The sequence below is a fragment of the Cygnus olor genome, chromosome 1, assembly GCF_009769625.2.
Source record: "Cygnus olor isolate bCygOlo1 chromosome 1, bCygOlo1.pri.v2, whole genome shotgun sequence".
Classification (NCBI taxonomy): Eukaryota; Metazoa; Chordata; class Aves; order Anseriformes; family Anatidae; genus Cygnus; species Cygnus olor.
In genome coordinates, this window is record NC_049169.1 from 9759401 (window position 1) to 9782914 (window position 23514).

Here is a 23514-nt window from a genome sequence, read left to right on the forward strand (position 1 = left end):
GTGGAATAAACAGTCACTGGAGCATTATTTACAGTGTTGTTTTTCCTTCGCTAACTGAATCAATATTCTTTTATACCAAAACCAATCACTTGCAGAAGTAAACATTGTATGCAATTCATTTATCACTGAATCACAGGAATGAGAGGTGAAAAGGCCTATTAGCTTATCTAGTTCATGCCAGTACAGCTTTTCTCTCTGTGGTATGATTTCAAATGCATGTCCTCTCTCATTTTAAATTACTGTTTTCCTCTGCTTCTCTTGAGGTTAGACATAAGTCAAAATACAGAATTGGACACTAAAAAAAATAAATTATCTGGGATTTTTAAACACTGTGAATATGATTGACTATCTTGGCCAATAAGCTGCCACTATAATTGTGCTGATATCAATACCAGATTTTTTTTTTTTCTGGTTTGATGTTGATCAAAGTAAATCATTGGGTTTGAGTCAAGATAGAAAAATAGATAAGTAAATTATCAAATTTTGAGCAAAACAGTGTAATTCAAAGGAACTATTGATTTCCTATTTGACATGTATAGCAAAATTACAGTTTTTACAGTCTTGCCAAGTCATGAGATAGTACCATCCATGGACTGCAAAACGGATGTTTATTTTAAAAAGGTGATATGATTTAAGTTCTTTAAGTGGTATTCATTTAATTTTCAGGCAGACAAACACCTCACATACATTATTTCAACTGGAGTTAAACACAGGCAGGAATTCAGTATTAATGATTGTAGTCATTCCATTGATACCATTATATTGACTAGCACTGAAGATTAAATGGTGTTTTTTAGGAAAGAAGGACAGAATACTGAGCCAGCACTCTAGTAAAGTTGACAATGATTTACACAAAGGTTGCATTAAGTTCCATTCCGAATCAATGCTTCCCTCCCTTGCCTCTTAATGAGCACATTTGGGTCATAGTGGATTGTAGATTCCCTAACAGGCAAAGCATAGGAGCTGAAACACACAAAATAAGAGAGCAAATAATTTTCCCACCGTCGCGGAACAAGTTAGTTGTGAAATCAGGTCTTTCCTGAGCGTTAATTGGTTTAATCATGTTTGTCTATAAGTTGCAGAGTACATCAGAAGTTGGATTAGCTGGTTATGCCAGCTAATAGAGGATTAATTCATTTTTGGCTGCTCCTCAAGGGCATAGTTTAGAGGTCCTTTCAACACTTTTCCAGTAGCAAGAAGAGGAAGCTGTAGTCCCCAGTTTTAAGTTTCACACTCCAAAGAACAGGTCAGCATATTGGTAATTATTGGTGAATCTCACTACCTTTCCCGTTACAAGAGACAGTGAAAAGAGGCCAAATACATCCTACTGTTAGGCACCTCTGCGAGTCAGCACTTTCATCGCAGCTATTGAATTGGAAAAGATGGAGTCTATAAGGAATAAGAGGAGAGCTCAGGGCTAAATAAATAGAAAACCACTGCTGGAGTTGCTCTGAGTCTGACAGGCTCTGCAGTCTGCTGCTCTCTGAAGTCTGCTCGAAGCATTGCTTTTGCAATACACTAGCATCCTACTCTGCCAATTCACTTAGTGTATTTGGACAGCAGTGTTTCTGAGAATGACATAAGCTACCTCAAATGGTGTTGATAGACTTCAGGGACAGCTGCATCTACTGTTTCCTTTCTAGACTACTTTATTTTCTATAATTAAAAACAAAAAGTCTGTGAAGGATTATTTTTATTAAATCTCTCCAAGGCTAGAAGTTTGCAAAGGGAACTTGACAATGACTATTCATTTGATATGCTGTGCAGTGCACGGAAAGCAGAGACTTAGCCTATCTTCATGCTCCTGCTCTGTCTCTGTATTTCAAATAACCAATGAAACTCCATCACTAGGTTGATTAGACAATTACTTTAAAGTCAACACTGAACAAATACTTTCCTGAAGTTAAGCCCAAAAAGTGGAAACAAACATTGCCCCACTTGGTAAGTGCAGGAGTTTGTTCTTGTCAATTACAGCTGAACACAAGTTTTAAATTACTGTTCCTAGTAAACACAAAGAGTATTTTATTTCATTTTATTGATTGAAAAAAAAATCCAGTTTAAGTAGGGAAATGTTGCTACTGTGGCTTTGCTTGAAATGCTTCTTAAAACCACACTGTCTTATGAATATTTGGAGAAAGTAAATGGTTACTGAGCTATTTCTAGCTTGATCATAAATGGTTTCAATTAGACTTCACGAAGCAAATTGGAGATGTAGAATCTATGTGCAGTTAGGGAACACTATATCCTTCACAAAGCATCCTAAAATTAACTTCTCTATGCAATGCATTAAATTATCTCTAATTGCATATTTGACCAAAGGAGTAAGCCTCTTTTAATCAATCATTGAAATAAAGTGTATTTGCAAAATGGTAGATTGATCATTGCAAACATTGGTATTTCGAGCTAAACTGTGATATATAATACTGCCATCATGAGATAGGAATTGGAATCAAATGTAATACTGTTAGAACACTGGAGATCGAGAATTACCATTGCTGGAATCATTTTTAAGTGTGCTTAGTTTCTTATGGTAATACATTTTGCAATCAAAAGTAATTAGAGTAGAGATTGATTTCAAGTATTACTATTTTGCTGACTTTACATGGCTGTCTCTGATGAAGCAGGAAACCTTTTTCTCTTAACTCTGTCAATGGCCATTCTGATTACATCTTCAGTATGAATTTGGGGAAGAAATAAACACTCTATATTTTTTTTTTGGTGGTTGTTGTTGGTGGTGGTGGTTTTCTTTGTTTTGTTGTTGTTGTTGTTGTTGTTGTTGTTTTTCCAAAATCCAGAAGTGTCCATAGGAGTTTCCTATTTCTAAACATGGGAATGTCAAGTCTCTGTTCAGTAAAGCCTGATTAATAGACCTTGCTGACTGGGTTCTCATGATTAATAATCCATACATTCATAAGGTGTAGACTACAGTGGTGTTCTGTGCTAGTTTTTATGCCAGGTTTGGTGTAGACTTGTCATTACCCCTGAAAACAATACTAGTTTCTGACAATTTACTTGGCAAACCTTCAGGATAATCTGCGTTTTATATTTTTGCAGTGTGCCAGCAAAGTGAATGGAGGTCTGTACACTACCACCAAAGACTATCCTGATGAAGCTGTCCATTTTGCCAGGAGTCATCCACTGATGTATCAGCCCATCAAGCCTTTTCATAAAAGACCAATACTAGTCAAAACAGATGGGAAGTACAATCTTAAACAAATAGCGGTGGACAGAGTAGAAGCTGAAGATGGGCAATATGATGTCTTGTTCATTGGCACAGGTAAATAAAACTAGGAATACAATTGATTTAACAGGTTTTTGACCTCCAGGATGAATGAAATTGCCTACAGTCCAAAAATAATGAAGCAGTACAACAGTCATTTTAAGAATAATTCTGTGCATGACTGAGCCAATCTTCACTAACAGCCTTACAGAAGTGGTTAGTCATTCCAGACATACAGTTCACTGTGGCGATAATATAATACAGAAAAATAATGGTAAGAAAAACTTTTAAAGACTAGGACTAGAGACTTAAGTATAGTATTCACCATCACCTTCCTTCACCCTACAAGAACTTTTAATCCAGTTCCTGACCTTATTTTTAAAACTTCACAACACAAACATGTATTTGAATATGTTTCTGAGTTGAGACTTTTACTGTGGGAGAAATAGAAGTGATAACTAACTTCAGAAATATCAGTTCAAATTCCTCCATTTCTGGAGATGACAAATCTATCCGCTACTGTTAAAAAGAAATTGATAGCTTCCAGACTTGGGTTATGACACAGCTCAAGGAAGGAAGGGGACTACACCCAAATTTATGGTTCAAAAAGAAACTTAGAAATTTCCTGCAAAATTTTCTTGCCTTTCTTTTGTGATGTTTTCTAAGATACATAGAGTTTGTTTAAAGAGGATTTTTTTAAACACCTACCAAAAAAGTATAAATAAGGTATAATGTGTCACAGAGGTGCTGTAACCCTAAGCAAAGGAAAAAAAAAAAAAAAAAAACTGAAGAAAATAAGTGGAAAGCCTAGAACTGGACATAATTTTAGTCACGTCTAATCCGCCTGTAAAAAATCCAAGGATTCAACATTCACATTTTATCAAGCTAACAACAGAAGTGGTGACATAAATCATTTTGACCATTTTGTCTAGGCAAGCATTTACTGTGAATTATTTTTTTACTAATGAAATTCCTCTGATTCCTCTGAAAGCACTTTTCAGTGTTGAGAACATTCAAAAGAAGAAAGCTTGTAGAATAGCAAAGGCTTATTTATACTAGGGATGTATTCTGAGCTTTTAAATGGCTTCTGTATGGTCTCAGTTTTGGACTTAGTGTGGTCTATAAAACATTGTGTCACGTTTCTACAGCAGATTTAATAACGGTGACTAGATTTTTAGTATTTTCCACTTGCATTTATGATTTAGATACTATATCAAATACTTGTACACAAGTACCCTATTTAGCAAAATTGAAACCATTGAGATTTAAGTATGCGCTTTAGAGCTGGGCTGGACTGGCACCTAACAGCTGCTTAGTCTTCTTGCCTAATCTCAGGTGACGAGAAATTCCATCATAGGTATTTGGAGTTTAGAAACTCTAAGATGATTCCTGCCACCTCCACTCTGGCAAAGCTCCCATCAAAAACCTCACTGCTTCTTTCAGCAATATAATGTTAGAAAGCGTTAATCTTCTTTCATCTGAGTCCAACACCTTCTATGTAACATTAGTAAACAGGGTCTTAGAGCACAGCAGAAGTTTCCTTAGGGTAGCAGTGCAGGTTTATCAAAAGGGAAGTCTGAATGTCAGAATGAACTTTCCACTATGTCCATCAGCAGGATTTGAAGAAGGACTTATGAAAATCAGAGCTCAATTTTTTTTTTTTAATTTTTTTTTACTGTTCCAACATAAAATGGATTACATATTCACTTTGAGAAGTGGTGTATGACCCCAGTTTAATGGTTCCTCTTTATCTTCACCCCTTTCATCTTTTGCTGAACATTTTTCCCACTGCCTGTCTGCTTAAAATTTCCCCTGTAAATCAAGGATGACTGAAAGTAACATAAGAAAAGAAGCGATATTTGCATTGTTGATGACAGATTTCAGATTAAGGAAAGTAAGACTACTATAATAATAGTCAGCAAGACAAAGCTGAAGTGGTGGAAGACCAGATGCTGCTCTTGTGTTTTAATTTCCTGAAAGAGATGTACTGACAGAAAGACTGATAGATCTAAATTCCAATGTGCTTTAAACTTTTTGAAAGTGCAGCTTTTCTTTGGTTCATCTTCCTTTGATTACTACAGTGAGCTGCTCAACAGCAGCTCACTGAGAGAAAGAGAACTGTCTGTAATGAACCCCTGAAAGCATTGGTACTCTTGCCTCAAGAACAGAGCTGCTGCCAGAAACTAAGGATAGTTAGTAGTTTCCTAACTAGTGTCAACACTCATATCTTATAATTAAAGCCACTTTATATTTCCCTGATTTGATGGACTCAGCTTCTGCCTACTCTCATTTCTTTTATTTTTCTCAAAATTTTAACCCTCTTAGATCATTTTTCTGCTCACCAAGGGGTTCTGGCCCAGAGTTTGAAAAATACTAGTCAATTAATCAGGTAGCTCAAGGATGTCTCAGCTGCCTCTTAGTTGACAGATGGACCAGAGCATGTCACAATGTCTTTGGAACAAATTAGCATACATGGTTATTTTCTAAGTATAAGAACCCTCATCAATAACAGCAATATGCAACTACATGTATTTATAAGTTCCTTATCATGATCAGTTTAAAGATGTTATTTAATGTCTTTAAAGGCCACATAAAAGTTTCCACCAATTATAAATTTTAGTTTTTTTTTTTTTTAATTTTTATTCCCAGATAATGGAATTGTGCTGAAAGTCATTACAATTTACAATCAAGAGGCAGAATCAATGGAAGAAGTGATTCTTGAAGAGCTACAAGTATTCAAGGTAAACTGTGCTGTACTTGAAACATACATACAACTGTCTTAGATGTTTTTCAGTTAACAGTGTCAAAAAATCTGAGGATAGACAAATATATAATTGTGCGCAAGAAATTTTCTGATTATCTAGATATTATATGACATAAAATCTTCATTTTCTACTAAAGTTTTTCTAAAGTGGAGTTATGTTTAAGTACTGAAGCACTCTGTGGCAAAGCAACACTGTCTTTCTATTTACATGCTTAGTGTGTGATTAGAAACTTCCTGCATTTTACTTAATTCTCCCTCATATCTAATTAACTATTTAAAAGATTGCAACTGCAGACACAAAAATGTGTCCTTAATGTTGGAGGCTTAAAAGAGGACCAGATTGTTATTATTATTAATAATAATAATAATAACAACAACAACAGCAAATTCCCAGAAAGAGTGAATCAGTTAATGTGTCATTACAGTGAGTAAACTTCATTCCTGGTGAGGCAAAAGTCACTTTTTTTAAGAATAAACAAAGACTAAAGCTCACTATTCGGTATGTGGCAAAGGTAACAATGAAATTCACTTAATGAATATTCACATCACCTTATTTTAGCCACATGAAGTAGGAGGCTAACCCACTTGTAACCACAGGGAAAACCTAACATCCAAACGTAGATATTTAAATCTGGCATCTGAATTTGGGCAATGTAACTATGGACTTGCTACCCTGGGGGAAAAATGTTTGTTTTCTATAGACCTATTAGGGGCTGTGTTTTGCCATTGCTCCAGGAAATCTGAGCAGAGGGCAGAGAGGAAAATGGTATGAGAAGGAATTCCTGCTATTTTTACCTTATCTTCAATGAATGTTTTGTTATAAAGAACACTCCACTTATCACTCTTGAGTATGACAAAAGGGATTCAGTGGTGGCAAGAGCTAATGTTATGTTTGACAGGGAAATTTTAGTGTTCCAGTGACTCTGATAATCCTGAATTAAGTGTTGGCTGGTTGTTTTTAAATAAAATCTTTTAAAGCAATACTTCTCAAAAACAATTTCCTCACATTTTTCTGTATCATCAGAAGTTAGAGAAAATCAAAGTGTCTAGCAGAGATGAATTTAAGTAAACACCAACACTATTTTACCTAATTTATTGTCACAGCAAAACTACTTTTTTTTTTCTTTTTTTCTAAGTAAGGATGCTTCCTATTTTCTAGGTGCCAGTTCCCATAATTTCTATGGAAATCTCATCAAAAAGGGTAAGTATTTGATAAGTTTGACATGCAAAGATTATGACTCAAATTTAACAAAGCTATAAGTGAGAGAGAGAGAACAATGTATATCATCTCTAATGAGACCTGGTCTCATAACATGTAATACTTTTGCAGTGCAAGCTTATGGTTATATGCTGTGTTCCTTTATGAAACATTAATGTTTTTCAAATCTAACATTAAAACTCTTTAATCAATCTACTTATCTTATACATATTGTTCAGACCAAAAAAAAAAAAAAGTAAAACAAAACAAAACAAACAAACAAACAAAAAATTTGATCGATGAGTTGCTGAAATAGTAAGAACATCAAGGATTAGCTTGGTGGATATGGCAACCCAAAGAAAAGTTCCTTGTTGATAACAGCAGACACACTTCAGCCCCACAGGGATATGAGTCCTAAAAGAGCCTTGCTGCCTCCCCTAAATACTCAGTGGCCCATGAAAGGCAGAGCTGTTTGGATCTAACTCCCTTTTGAGTCCACCACCAGGATGGTTACTTCTCAGAATAGATGATCATTGCAATATAGGTGCACAGAAACGTAGTAAAACACAAGTAACAAAGAATGAAGACTACATTAATAGTAGGTGTGAGTGTGCCTCAAAGATCATTTTAGTCTTGGTAACTAGTCAACTTGTATTCTCTCTGTAATGTAGAAAGACAAACTCCTCTGAGTGATCCTAACTTTAAGTTTTCCAAATTATTTCTTGGATCAATTTATATTTTTTCCATAGACTGTGAAAGGAGCTCTGGAGATTAGATTGTCTATCATTACACCTAAGTAATTATTTGGACAAAGAGGCCTCGAACACTTCCAGGGATGGGGCATCCACAACTTCACTGGGCAACCTGTTCCAGTGCTTCACCACCCTCCGAGTGAGGAATTTTGTCCTTATATCTAATCTAAGCCTACCCTTTTTTAGTTTAAAGCCATTACCCCTTGTCCTATCACTCCCCGGCTTTCCTATAGCTCCCTTTAGGTACTGGAAGGTCTCCCTGGAGCCTTCTCTTCTTCAGGCTGAACAACCCCAACTCCCTCAGCCTGTCTACATAGGAGAGGTCCTCCAGCCCCTTGATCATCTTTGTGCCCCCCCTCTGGACTTATTCTAATACTTCCATGTCATTCTTGTGCTAGGGCCCCCGAGCTGAACGCAGGGCTCCAGGTGGGATCTCATGAGAGAAGAGCAGAAGGGGAGAATCCCCTCCCTTGCCCTGCTTCCCACTCCACTTTTGATGCAGCCCAGGATACAGTTGGCTTTTTGGGCTACAGGCATGCATTGCCGGCTCATGTTGAGCTTCTCATCAATGAAGACCCCCAGGTCCTTCTCCTCAGGGATGCTTTCACTATCCATTCTTGACCCAGCCTTTATTTGTTCTTGAAATCTTGAAATAACAAGGAATTTCCCGGTACTGTGGACAATAAAATGTTTGAATACTTGCTAGGCACATGATTGGTACCAAGTAATTTTGTCTTTAAAACATGATTTTGAGCAGAAGTATAGTGCAGTTGAGTTTATGTGGGAAAAAAAAAAAAAAAAAGTAGTTTCTCTACTGAAGCATTTTTGCTGGTCACCTTGGACTTTGGAGTTTGTAAGTCTGTAAAGATCTCCTTGCTAGCTTTGTTTCAACATCCTTGTAATACTAAACAGCCTTCACTTAGTCAGTGATATAATAAAATACTGTGTTTCAGGGTTGAGTTATTTATCTGTGTGGCTGGGAGGGAATGTGCTTTGATGTTCTTTTGGCTAGATATTGGATGCTTTTTGCCATCCTCTGATGAACCGAGACTTACAGTAGAGCTTACTCTTCCTAAGAGATGAAAGAGAAAATCCCATTTTGTATGTTTCATTGAAAGAATTGTTCATGTGTTCTGGGACAGTCATGCTGCAGTCTCGGAAGACGAAAGAATTCCCCTTGAACAAGGACCTTAGGTTTCATCATTTTAAGTTAGCAGATTGAGTTCCTGTTTATCTGTTTTATCTCAGCTGAAGTCTTTAAACATTGCTTCAAACAGCCTCTCCTAGTCTCCTCCACTGACATTTCTGACAGTTAAAATTTTGAGACCTAGAAAGATATAGGAGGTGTAATCAGGGACAAGAATGAGCTATTTGGACTAAATTCCATGGTTTGTGAAAGGCAAGCCAGACTAAATGAGCTGACTGTATTTTCCAGCTTTAAACAATTTTAAACTATAAAAATTTGAAAGCTTGGACTATGTTTGTCCATTAGGATAAGCACAATTCAGAGATCATTAGGAATGTTTTTTCTGACTTACAAAAACATTGAAGAGAGCAGTGCAAAATCAGTTCCTATTGCAGTGCACACTGTATTTCTGTGTTAAGTCAATTTACATTCACCAGCAACAAGTTTTTTCTCAAATCTCTGCAAATTCAAGCTATTCTTTTCTGGACTTTTTATGTCTTACATCAACAACTTGTGAATCAGATTTATCATCTTTCATTTGCTTTGAAAAGGAAAGTTACATTAACTTCATTCAAGCAGTCTTAGAATGAATGATGGTGATATATGTGTGTATATATATACATATATATATATAAGTAGATTGTGACCAGTTAATTTACAAGAAAAGGTAGCACAGTACCAGAAAAATACCTGTCTTCTGTGCATTGAGGGATTATATAAATCATAGAACTATTGTGCATGTGTATATGTGACTATACTGTATGTATGTAGCCACATCAAGAGTTAAATCCTGATAACTCCAATTTTAATACTGAGGTTGCTTGTAACTTTACCAAATTTGAACTCCTTCGATTAAAGACTTTAAGTCAAGTTTTGCGGGTTTTTGTTTGTTTGTTTGTTTTTTGTTTTTGATGATCGGTTAGGTAACAGAAGTGTTATGAGGGAGGCACTGGAAACTACCTTGAGGAAGAAAAAGACATGTAAAACCCCCTCTATTCAAACACAAAGCTTACAAAACTGAAAATTCCAAAGCGAGGAAATGCCAAGCCAAACTTGCTCATTCTAGATTCTTTCTGCACCTCCATCCTCATGCAGGAGAGTTTAGTTTGTAATCAGTTTTCCTGCAAAGTAACTCTGCCTCCCTCAGGTCACAGGCTAGACGCACAACTGGCAATCTGCTGAATAACATTTCTTTAAAACTCTAGTGGTAGCAGAAATTTTAGTGGATGTTCTAGGAATCATACATGGGAAATATATATATATATAATTTATTTTTTTTTCTCCAGCAACAACTCTACATTGGATCTGAGTCAGTCATAGCACAAGTGAAGTTCCACCAGTGTGACATGTATGGCACAGCCTGTGCTGACTGCTGCCTGGCTCGAGATCCTTACTGTGCTTGGGATGGCATCTCCTGCTCCCGGTACTATCCCACAGGAATGCAGGCAAAGAGGTGAGAACTGCTTCTTTTTGTGAAATCCGTTTTGCAAAATAGCTTAATAAAAGTTCCTAATGCAATACAAATTACTTCATATCTCCCCTTCATATAAATAAGTAAGAAGATATATTAGCTGATAAGTTATTAGCGAGCCTTAGGGAATAGCTAAGGACCTGAATTAACAGAATGGCATAAATTGCAGTACCAAGAATATTTTATGAATGAAGAAAACTGTCTACTTAGTCATTATTTAAACAAACCCCAATTTCCTTTTATTTCATCTGGTGGGCAGAGAAAATATGGATGTTTCATTCCTTAAATCGTCAGGGACCTATTTTGGTAGTATTTGAACAGAAAATGTATCACACAGCAATAATGTATACTGTAGAATTTCGAGGGAGGGAGGGAGGGAGGGAGGAAAGGAAGGAAGGAAGGAAGGAAGGAAGGAAGGAAGGAAGGAAGGAACAGAGAGAGAGAAAGAGAAAGAGAGAGAGAGAAAGAGAAACAGAAGAAAAACAAAGAAAGAAAGAAACAAACAAAGAAAGAAAGAAAGAAAGAAAGAAAGAAAGAAAGAAAGAAAGAAAGAGAAAGACCACTCTTTCTTAATAGCCACGCACCTCCACCAGACAAAACAAAACTAGGATATCTGCAAAAGCTACAGACTTTATAAAGTGACTTTATAAAATCAGATTGCTCTGGAGGCCAGTTCAAATCACAAACGTAACTTGGGTGCTTTAACTCTCATTGGCCAGACTTCTCCTCTCCATGCCCAGTCACTTAAGGATTCTGGCCTTCATTCTTTGTGCAGTAATTTCTCATATATCTATCCTCTTCCTGCCCTCTCAACTCCAGGTTCTCCAGCTTAGGTCCATAGATACCTGATCAGATATATAAAACATGCACATTTTAATCCAGACATTTTCACAGGACTTGGTCTTCTCTGCAACTAGAGAGAGTCACTCAGATCCTTAGCCAGCAAAACTCTGGTTATGTCTAAGTCAAGCCCTTTCTGTGGCATTTTTACAAGTACTGTTTCTGATAATTTATGTTTAGATATACTACACCTACATTGACTCCAGGGTTCAGAATTAATTGAATAACTTCTGGAGACAGTTTTGAAAACCAGTGCAGATTGTTCAATCAAAACAAAGTATCCCCAAATTCATTATTGCTTTTTAGGGAAAACCAGGAAGGTTATTTTATTTTTTTGTCCTGAACATGTTATCTTCACATGAACCTGGATACACTCAAACAAAATCACTGCTATCCAGACAAAACAGACGTTTCTGTGGCTTTTGTAAAAGATAACGAATGCAGGAATTGTTGGGTAACATAGCTTTTGGGTAGGGAACATAAAAAAGTCAAAATGAGAAACAGAGCCAATGACTGCAGATTTTAAAATCTCTTGGAGTTATTACACTGAGATATAAGCTAAACCAAGTAGGAAATCCACACCACTTTTACAAGCAGGATTGCATAGTCTTCTCATGTCTCTTGCAACCAGACCTATGGGAGGAAGTGCGCTCTGGTTGCCTGCTCTGTGTGAGAATACCCTGACCCCGGATTAAGAAAGATGAGCAGCTGGGCCAGGGAGATTTATTTCCTACAGTGTATGTATAAGTTGAATTATCATAATTTTAATGCGTATTGGTTACTCATTTAATGATTTAAATGTCCTTTGGGGAAGAAAGTAGGGGGTAAACATTTTCCTACCAGCCTGCTAGGCCTGCACCCACATTTATGCTGTTCTGTTGCAGGCTGTTTATTGTCTATGAAAAGATAAAAGAAACTCCTTTACTCAGTTGCACATTTTTAGCATATTTCTCACCTAAGACAATTTCCAGAGTAGCAGCCCTTAAGTTCCCTGACGCATGCATTTATCCAGGGTTGAGTGATACGGGGCAGCACCCCAGGCACCTTCCTGTGCTTTACCTCCGGAACATTCAGCAGGTCAGTCTCTAAAAGAAGAAAATACTGCTGTTATCACCCTTCTGTTCTTAAGATAAGAGCTGCAGTATTAGAGAAGGGATTTGCACTCTATTGAATGTTCTCAAGGTCTGTAAAACTTGTTTTACATGTAAGAGTTTGGGGAACAGTTAGCAAGAACTTACAATACTGAGAGGGATGTATAGTATCTGTTTTGTTCGCTTTAGCTCATACCTAAAGCTCAGAACATTTTAAAAGTTATGAGCTTACATTAACTGTGCAATAAATGGTGAAGCAAGGAGAGCTCCTCAGGACACACATATGGAAGTTGTTTTAATTTACCTCCTGCTGGGTTCCAGGTGGAAAGCACTTCTGGAAAGGGAAGGTCTCAATAGATGACGTGGAGTTTTCTAATAGCAAGCAACTCTGAGCAGGTGATAACCCTGCCATGGCTGCCCTGGGCTCCAGACATATTAATGCCCCACCCCAGAGCAGACACTTCTTGATTTGGCTTGGCCTTGTCTCAGGGCTCCAGACTTTTGCACAAGCTGCGCAGGGTCATACAAGTAACATTAGGACCAGAGGCATTAGAGTGTGCCTGTTCTCCCTGCTCCTGGCAGCCATACCTCCATGGGGCCTCACGGAGCAATGAGCTTAATACTGCAGTACACTTATGCTGGCTTTAACTGCCAGCAGAAATGTGGCCTTTATACTGTACATTTAGGTCTGCTTCTGAATTGTATGGGCAGCCGTGCTAGTGCAGTAAGAATACCGTCAAGAGCTCTTTTAATTCCAGCTCTGCTGCTGAAGAGTTGAACTAAAGCAGGGATGCACAATGTATACTGCTCCCTTTGATTCAAATGCCAACTGCTTTAGAGCTTAATGCGTAAAAGGTATGAGAAGCATTTAGAGAAACATGAAATAGAAAAACTGTAAACTAAGGCACATGAAGGATATAGATAGAACTGCAGCACAAATTCAAACAAACAAACAAAAAAGCCCTCTGTGCTTAACAGCTGGTACTGATTTAAATTTGAAAGCCTATATTTTAATTCCTTGCAAATTCATAGCCTGTTTAATTAATTAAATATGGGATTTATTTAGGGAAACATAAACACTGAGCCAAAAATTCCATATCATAATGCTGGCAGCATAGCATATTACAGTGTCATGGTAGTTACAGGTGTATGGCTCCTGCATACTGCAAATACATTAGATGTCAGAAGGAAATTATTTTGCATTCAACTTTGATGAAGTATGCTTGCAAAAGCAGAGAGATTCAGGACCTAAAGAACTGTTTTAGTTCACTATTACCTCAGTAATCTAATTTAGGCAAGTTCAATTTTTATCCAAACAAGCACTGAATTCCACAGATGAGGTTCTTCACTGTGCCAGCTCAATGTCTAGGCTGCAAAAACGCTGGAGTCACTTTAAAATGCCTTTCAGCTGGGGTAGATCTGGTAACCCTTTATTACTCTGCTAACTATAGGAAGCTGACAGTTGCCATCCTGCCCCCTCTCCCTCTCTAGCCTTTCTTCACCACCCACTCCACTAGCAAACACAAGCATGCTTCGTCTCTCATGGTTAGCAAGAGAGCTCCAAACAGACTTTTTTTTTTTCCCAAAATTTATTTTTTTTTCTCCCTGTGTACTGAGCCTGCTTGTATACAGCACCTTGTGTGAAGAAGATAAAATCCTATGCATTTTTCCTAAGTCCCCATGTTACTGCTGAATGGTGTTTCATGGCACTAATCATGCCTGCAGGCAAAAGAATATTTTAACAGTTTGCTTAAGTTTCTACTTAAGTTATATGCTGGCATTTGAATGAAATGCTTTGCAGAATAGCATCCAGGTGCTAACTCAAACATCACTCAGTTGTAACATTTGGTTTTGCAAATGAAAACTCAATCTACTGGTTTATTTATTCAAACTGCAATGATGCCTTTTCTCTGTGAATCATTTTGACTTTGCCTCATCTATCCCTACAAAATAATGAAGAAACATGAAGATAATGGTGATGAGGATGATGACTATATTGTTTTCCTATAAATCATCTTTTCCAAAGTCCTGAAAACACAGAGTTACAGACTGAAATCTAAATTCATGAAGTTATGGATTACAAAAGACACTTCTGTGTACTTAGTGCATTTGTTAGTCACTGAAAATTATTCTTTATAGTAGCTTATCTCACTGTTGTCTGGTAGTTTATTATTCATGGAATTCTGTATGAACTGATTACAAAGAAAAAAAGATAACTAATACCAGGATTATGTCAATATTTGTGAAATACATTTACCTCCCAGCATCTCTCTCTCTTTCAGCACCTCTTCTCATTTTTTTCTACTCTTCAAAAAGTAGCAAGTGAAGGCACAGGTAAATGTCTTCACACTCGCAATAGCAAAAATCCATCCAACAAATAATTCTTTTTTCTTGAATCATTCCAACGACTGGAGAAATATTGTATCTTACAGGACTATGATATTTTAGCTCTATGATGATAGTAATGAAGGGTACTTGGTATACATGTGTCGCTAACTTTTCTGTTCCTACCAGATAGGGCTGCCCCACAGCAGTGGAGTTTGTTTGTTTGTTCCTTTTAAGGTTAATGTCTATAGTATTTATGTATATTTGTGCAAGAAAATGTCGCTTCTGAATAACCTGTACACACAGATATGCAAAGCTGTTGGCAGTATTATTTAACACTGGCACTTTACAGAGTTACCAGTAGCCATGGCTACTACGTCCATACATTAAAATGAGAACTCCCAGGGCATGTTAAAGCCTTGTTACTATCTAAGAATCTCAGCTTTCATTCAGAAAGATGCAATTACTTTTAGCATTTCTGTCTAGTAGTCCCCATGTAGTCCCCACCAAATTTGCAGATTCCACTGAAACAACAATGGCAAAACATTGTCTCTGCTACTCTGAATATCAGTAAAAGCTAAAGCTGTTCTGTTGGTCCTCCAGTACCACTAGATCAAAAGTCTATTTGTGTGACAGGACTCAGAAAATAATCTCCATCTACTACCTATGGCAGTAGATAGTAAACAACTTATTTCTGATCAGAATCTCTCAGTGCAACTTGTACCCATTGTACCTCGTCTTTTCTATGCGGCTCCTTCTAAAGAGGGAGTCTCCATCTTCTTTGTAGCTATGCTTTAAATATTGGAATTGCTCTTTATGTAAATTCAGGAAATGTATCCTTGGTATAACTAAATTTCAGGTTGTTAGAAATACTACATCTGTCCTGATACCTCATTCCAATTTCTTTTCCCTAGTAAGCAATCTTAATTTTATTTATCAGGACATTCAGAAAACAAAATTGTGATAAAAAGTATAGTTCTTCTGGGAATACACTGTACAATTATGCTTCTTATTATTCTTTTGTATTAAAAAAATAAAATAAAAATTAAAAAAAAGAAAAATAAAAGAAAAATAAAAGGAAATTTTCCATGGTTTCAGGAGTGAGGGAACCCAAAGACAGGCTAAAGATCTCTTTGCCACTTCCTAACACGGAATGTTCCCCAGTTGGTTCAGAAGATCTTGTTTTACTATTTATAATGTTAGTATAGTTACACATAAACTGCACATAGTTATGACCATTTCTAATTAAAATCTACATCATTTTTTTCAGACACTATCACCAATAGGTTGAGTTGAGAAAAAATACCAATGCATAAATGAGTATTTCTCTCAACAATGCTAAATTTTTAGGAACCAATATTTAGCTCTCTATGCTTTTAATGAATGCCACTCCAGTATAACCCCAGTAATCTGTAAGCTAAACACGTTTTCTCAAACAATTCTGTTTTTCCCCTCCAGACGTTTCCGCAGACAAGATGTTCGACATGGAAATGCAGCTCAGCAGTGCTTTGGCCAGCAATTCATTGGTAATCTACTCACACATTTACACATTGCTACCAAATGCCTGGAACAGAAAACACAAATTTTGCCAATAGTATGGGCCAGACCATGATCTCACCTGAGATTTTTTACTGGCATATTCCTATAATAAACTATAAAAGTTATGGAGATGAGCGTATATCATCCAAGTCTAAGCAATAGAGTGTGTGCAGTCTTACAGTCCTGTTGTTGACATTAGGGATGTAGGTAATGAATCTCATGAGTCCCTTCTGACCCCTGGGCAAAGGCTTCCAATGGTAATACATGAGGGAAGATGGGGCAGGGCGGTGTCTAACGCTGTTGTCCAAACCTTGGAAAATGTTGATTTCAGACACTGGTATTGGGAATGGCAAAACAGACAGAAGCTGAGACGATGGGAAAATTCACTTAGCAGCTTTTACCAGGCATCACTTGTCAGTAACTATCTGGTTGGATGTAGATTAAATTTCACTCTTAAAAGTAAATGTAACTTGAAGACAGAGTATTGTCAGAAACAGAGTGGCAGACATTTTTAAAACCTTTATTTTCACACCAGGAGAAGTTCTGGAGAAGACTGAGGAGCGATTGGTTTATGGAATAGAGTACAACAGCACCCTACTGGAGTGCACACCTCGGACCTTACAAGCGAAAGTAATCTGGCTTGTCCAGCGAGCCCATGAAACTAAGAAGGAAGAGGTAACTATTGTTATGTCCTAATCTTTTAATTAAAAGATCCCATGGTTAAGAATATTACATCTTCACTGAAAGGCCTGCCATCAGTTGCTGAAATGTGCATGGGCATAAGGGAAAATCATTGTTCATCTGAATCATTATGCTCCACTGAATTAATAGAATTTCATCTGGTGTCTGAGTTCAGCATCTTGAAACTGAATAACTACACAGATGTTCTAGATGTAGCTAAACTTGACTGAATGTCTCAGAACAAAAGGGAATCCACCACTTCTCTTAGTATGTTATTGCAGAGGTGAAAAGTATACATATTACTCCCAGTGTTAGTCTTGCTTAATGTCTATTAATTCTGGCTGCCTCAGCCCTTACATCACAGAGACATCTGAAAATGAGTGTTGGTGGTTCTCTGCCTCTTATACATGCACTGTGGTATTATTAAAGTACTTCATGAGTGTTGCCATATTTAATTCCCCGGTACCTATCCGATACATGTCAGCTTAGCTATCCCCACTTAGTATGTGTAAGCACATAGGGAGGAAAGACTCACACTACCAAAGGATATGGTTGGTTTCCTTACTCCCTAGCAGCTAGGCTGTGCTGCAAACTCCAGCTCAGCCATAGACATATACAGATATAAGGGTTAAGTCTGAGGAGTGGGACTCATCTAATATTGAATATGGACATTTATAATAAAAATATCTAAGTGGGAGCTGGTCCCTGTAGGCTGCTTTGAAGTCAGAATAGCTGGTGTTGCAGGTATAGCCAGTGGTATCATCTCATGCCAAGCTAGACAGCTTCATTTGGTCAAGTAAAAAATGACTATGTAAACCACTGAATACAAAAGTAAATGAGGATGCCACACACAGCTGTAGATATATAAAATTAAGCAGGATGGATGCCATCCCTACTCTCCATAAAACATATTTCTTCCTGAAGTTTTGTCCAAGTCCCAGACTCTCAGAGGGACCTTCACATTTGGTATTTCCTAATGTATTTTACTGGGAGATCCCAATCTATTATTCATGATCATTCTTACAGTAGAATTGTTAATCTGTTCTTTCACAAAAGGCAGTGAATTCTGAGGATTTTTACAGGGTTGGGCAGGAGGATGTCCTCATATATCCCATTAGACCCAGCACCTCAGATGCTAAGCACCAGAAGCACAAACTCAAAGAGACTCTAACCTTCCAGTACATCTTTATACTACCAGGATGAATGTATTTTAATGTTTCCCCCGATAGTTATTCTGTTTTACATGAATAATTCTATAGTCATTAGAAAAAGGTAATCCCAAGTAGACTGAAGCACTTCTCTTCTAAATAATACTCAGCATTTTACTGCTTAAATAGAAAAATGGGGCTTCCATTATTCTGCTGGGCTTTTCTGCTGGCTAGATCAGACAGCTCAGTGCTCCCTGCATGCTAGCATCTCTGAATGCCTCATATTTAATAACCTAGTTCTCGGAAGATGCAGGGGGAATTCCAACACCAAACTCAGAACTGAGGCTTCAAGATCATAATGGTCCTACGGTTAGATATAAACACAGGTGCTGCTTCAAAAACATTTGTATAAGAGCATTCACGGGGACAATTATTGAAGGTCAGCTGGCAAATGCCCACTTGTTTTCCATCCAGTAGTTTATCTGCATGTTTTAACCTAACTTCTCTCTGTGAGTTAGCCACGAACGACTAACTCATGCTGGGAAAACAGGAAACTATCTGCTCTACTTTCTGTTCTACCATGCTTGCCAGATTCTTTAGATTGCTTTCCTTTCACAGCTCAACCTCTTCTTTACTTCAAGTAAATATTTTATTTACTTACAAACTGTGAATTAAAGGAGCTTAGATCCTTAATCTTCCTCTGCAAGTTTAATATATTCCTGAAAGTACTTTTCAAAAATAATCACACCAATTTTTTGCAATAGTGAACTCTAATCTATCCTCTATTACTGCATCAATCTCTTTTTTCAGGTGAGGACAGATGACAGAACAATCAAAATGGACCTTGGTCTGTTATTCCTGAAGTTGCATCGCCTAGATGCAGGGATCTATTTTTGTCAGACAGTGGAACACAGCATCGTTCACACTGTAAGGAAAATCACCCTGGAAATAGTTGAAGAAGAACGTGTAGAAGAAATGTTCAATAAAGACTACGAGGAGGAGATACCTCACAAAATGCCGTGCCCAATGCAGAGCAACATACCTCAAGCATCAAAGCCATGGTACAAGGAATTTCTTCAACTGATAGGTTACAGCAACTTCCAGAGGGTGGAGGAATACTGTGAGAAAGTCTGGTGTACAGATAAGAAGAGAAAAAAGCTGAAAATGTCTCCATCCAAGTGGAAATACACCAACCCTCAGGAGAAGAAGGCAAGGATCAGGCCAGAACATTACCGACTGCCCAGGAACATAGCTGACTCTTGATGGACAAAATCCACCTGATGTTTCTGGGCAAAATTTTATTTGAACTTAAGTAAGAGGGAGAAATCAGTCTTGGTTTTGGTAATTGAAACAGGTTTATATATATAAATATCAGGACTGAAAACAAAAATGCTATGCTAAGTTATACTGTACACTCATGATGACTGTTTAGAAGAATTTTACACAAAATCTTCTTAACTATCTGTTTCTAAGTAGGTCAATGCAATCAGAGTTGTGCATTAAGGAGGGCGTGACAATCTTCAGACTTTGAGTGCTAGAATCACTTTCCTGTGTGGACCATGCTTGCTCTGTATATTGTTGCATATGATGGCATATTTAAGCAAATTCAAATAGCTAAGCATTCACAAGTGGATGAAAAATATAACATATCTTTTCTTGGTTTCACAAGTATCTCATGCTTCTGAAAGCAGCACATCTTAAGATCTCTCATTTTGATTGTGACCTGTCTGAATTTATCACTGAGAACAGTGAGATGTGTTAATATGGTGTCCTGCTATTTCTAAAGATAATGAAGGGAAACCCTATTTACTTCCCAGCAGTATTTGTCTCATCAGTCATTTATGAAGTGCAGTGTACTGTCACAGCTAAATAATATTGCCTAGTAACCTAATGTAAGTCAAATGCATGTTCAGAACACAAACAGAATGAAATTCTTCAACGCTTTTATATAAAATGTTGGAATAATGGTATAGATAGAAAACAATTCTATCTTGTCTCTAGTAACAGTTATTTCCTTAATAACGACAAGAATTAAGAGAGTGCCCTCTTGTGGCAAAACAAAGCAAATCTGATATCAGTTTCTCAAGAAATGTGTACAGCTAAGTATTACCCAGACCCACAGCTGGTTTGTTTTCAGCACACACGTCTAGTCAGTATGTGCTAAACACACAATAAATAGAAGGTAGAGTTGGAAGTCAGTTATGCTGGACAGACAATATTTTAAGTAATGCTTTATGTTGTTAATGTGCTTTGGAGGTAAAATGCAGTAATGAAAATTTAGGAAGTAGATTGAAACAAGAACAGCATTATATAGCTGTGTTTCTATAGTTTCACAGCCTGATCCAGATAAATATTTTCCTGATATGTGCTCTCTGGTTAAAAGAGCTGTTTTGCTGCTCTTGTGCGTGATATCAGGAGTGGAGATCAAAGAAGTAAATAACTTCTAATCGAGGACTTTCGATACTTTTTTTTAAATTTTATTTTTTATTTTTTTTGAAAAATTATTTTTCTTTGAGTACGAGAAACCAGATTCAGGAAATGCAGAAAACCTAGCAGTTTACTACTTGGAAAACCTGATATTACAAAATCAGCTGGAAATAAATAATACTAATAATGATAATAATAAAAAGATAGGGAAGTTAAAAACACAAGTGAGTCATAAATGAGCTAACTCCTCAAATAAGAACATGATGCCAGTAAAGTAAATAGCCAAGCTGATATAGATTTTGATGCTGCCAAGAAAATATGCAAGGAATTCACCAGCCACGAAGAATTTAATGTCCAGGTTCAACGTTTAATCAGGAAACAGAATTTGGAATTAATGGGACTTAACATCCTGGAGAATAGAGATTTGCTAGGTTTGCTATGCTAACAAACCTAGCAATGGATGCTGAAGTAATATTCTCCAAACAGACTGGGTCTTACAGATGGACCGGGGAGCTTTGCTGTGCTCCTCTGGGAGCAGAGACTGTTCCTGGGTTTGAAATGAGCCTGTGTGCACACTGTCAGCAACTGGAGTACACGAAAAACCAGGTTTCACACTGTGTCCATAGAAGAGCAGATTAAACCCTTCCATTAGCCAGTTATGTTACGGAAAACTTTGCACTTCATTTAGCTAGAATGCCTGTCTGAGAGATGGGAATGGACACTGTTCACAGCCTTGCATGAATTCATATGTTTGCTACCTTTGATCTGATATGGGAGACCGGATAAAATCACTCTTCTGTGACAGTTTAATAGAACATAGCTGAAGTTAGAATTGTCTGTTTGTTTACAGCTACATGGAAAGTACTAACACTGAAGGCTATAGCAGAGAGAACATGTAGAATAAGCATCCCTAATTTATACCTCTGTTCAATTCACCCTGGCATCCCTGTCTGGAAAACTGCTAAAACATCACTGAAATACTCTTTTGATAAATTACAGAGTCCACTTCTTTTCAACAGTAATAGGAGTTATATATTACTTTTTTTTTTTGATTCATTTGTTAGTATCTAGTGCCAAATGTACCATTAATGGACTATGAGAAAAGAATGACAGCATCTCAGCCTGATGGAACAAATATAACTTTATGTCTCATTCTCTGAGATTTCAGGTAAAAATCATGTGATATGCAAATCAGGATTCCTGATTTAATATGAGTGTGTATTTTTAGCTCCCCATCCCTTTAGTGGTTATATGTGGAGAATTCCATTACATTTTTATTAAAAGAATAAATTCCTAACTCACACCTTGCAACTTCCATTGTTGCAGTGACTGAGAATTTGTAACTACAATGTCTTGTTCAGAGTGCTACAACATCTATAGAAGAAGACAAAGACTGACAATAATGTATTTTGGAAGGATACGCACAAATGTGCTCGTACACTTACAACGTTATTTAAAATGCTTCTTTGTATATATGGGGGGCATTGTCTACTTCTTTTCATTATGACTTTGATGTATTTTGTATGTGCATGAAGTGGTCAAATTATAAATATAATTAAGAATCATATTTGGCTGACATCATCTGTATTATTTCTCATAATTTAATTTGACCAGACAACGTGATCCTGTGCAGATCACTAGTCACACAGTGCTATTTGCAGATGCACTTTGCCATGCATTTTATGAGCAGGTCTTAGAAGAACGTTAGTATATGGTTGCCAGTTGGGAAACTGTGGCACTGCGTGATCTACAAGTAGTAGATCTAGTGCAAGTGGTCTACATGGCTTGTCCTTCATCAGGGCGGAGATTTAAAATAACTCTCACTGAGCCCTTATTTTTTCTTTCCTCTTGCTTTTGTGTTGTAAATGAGATTATTGTCACCTTGTACAAATTACTATGATCTCAGACTCTGTTGGGGCATCCAGTCAAGAGAGTGCTAGCCTGCAGTGAAATTCCTGCCTTGTATGTATCTAAGCAGGGCTTTAAGGTCTACAAAACTTTTCCACAGCATAAAACACATCTCTTCATGTAGAACAGATTTATGAAATAGAAAAAAAAAATAAATTGCCTACATCCAGGTGCCTGAAAAGCAGAGTTAACAGTCAGTCATATTACAGGAAGTGCTTGAATTAACATAACTGACATAGTTAGGCATTTTTTTTTTTTTTTCCATTTTCCTTCTTAAGAAAAAATAAAGGAGAAAACAAACAAACAAACAGTTGTTTTCTTCCTCCTCCCTCTCCCTCCCCCCAAAAAAAGCAGTCAGACTGTTTCCATTTTAAAAAGTCCATTAATCCCCTTAGTCTATCTTGAAGCGGTAGAGCTGGAGTTATTAATGCAACTTTATATCTCTGGGACCAGAAGGTACAAATGCCTTTGAAAGCTGCACTGTCCAGATAAGAAGCACTGAAAGTGAGCTTTTCTACATTTGTAACCTAGCAGGATGTCTGCAATGCCTATCAGCCCCAGAATCCTGTTCAGTTCACCAAATTACTATTTTTAAAGGAGAATTCATGTCCAGTTAAAATGAGTATTTATCACAAATGAAGCCATGATTGACAAGCCTTGTCTTGGGTGATGCTTACTTTCTTTGATAGTAATGAGTGATTTTTTTTTTTTTTATTAATAATTTAACTGACTAGCACTATAGACAGGAAAAAAGCAGAGCTAGCAATGTCAAGTAAGGCTACTAGGTGTTATAAATTAATAAACATTTTACAATTTCTGAACAAATTTGACAAACATCAACCTAATCCATCACCATAATCCCATTTGTCAAGACAACTTTGATGATTCACCTTATCGACACTGGAATAAGACGTGACTCTCATGTAATGTTGAACCAGGAAATATATTGTTAAGCCTTCGTGCT

The 23514-nt window shown here is 37.0% G+C and overlaps 1 protein-coding gene across 2 annotated transcripts in view; it reads left to right on the forward strand.

Moving 5' to 3' along the window:
- SEMA3E (semaphorin 3E) overlaps positions 1 to 22208 on the forward strand; it is a 147852-nt gene extending 125644 nt beyond the window's left edge. The window contains exons 11-17 of one of the 2 annotated variants that reach the window (XM_040548273.1): positions 3055 to 3277; positions 5870 to 5961; positions 7144 to 7185; positions 10407 to 10573; positions 16306 to 16373; positions 16922 to 17061; positions 19026 to 22208. In XM_040548273.1, the coding sequence (XP_040404207.1) occupies positions 3055 to 3277; positions 5870 to 5961; positions 7144 to 7185; positions 10407 to 10573; positions 16306 to 16373; positions 16922 to 17061; positions 19026 to 19478 (1185 nt within the window). In that variant the 3' untranslated portion in view covers positions 19479 to 22208. The remainder of the gene's footprint in view (positions 1 to 3054; positions 3278 to 5869; positions 5962 to 7143; positions 7186 to 10406; positions 10574 to 16305; positions 16374 to 16921; positions 17062 to 19025) is intronic. The other variant, XM_040548268.1, reaches the window with a different exon arrangement.
- Positions 22209 to 23514: the final 1306 nt, after the last annotated feature.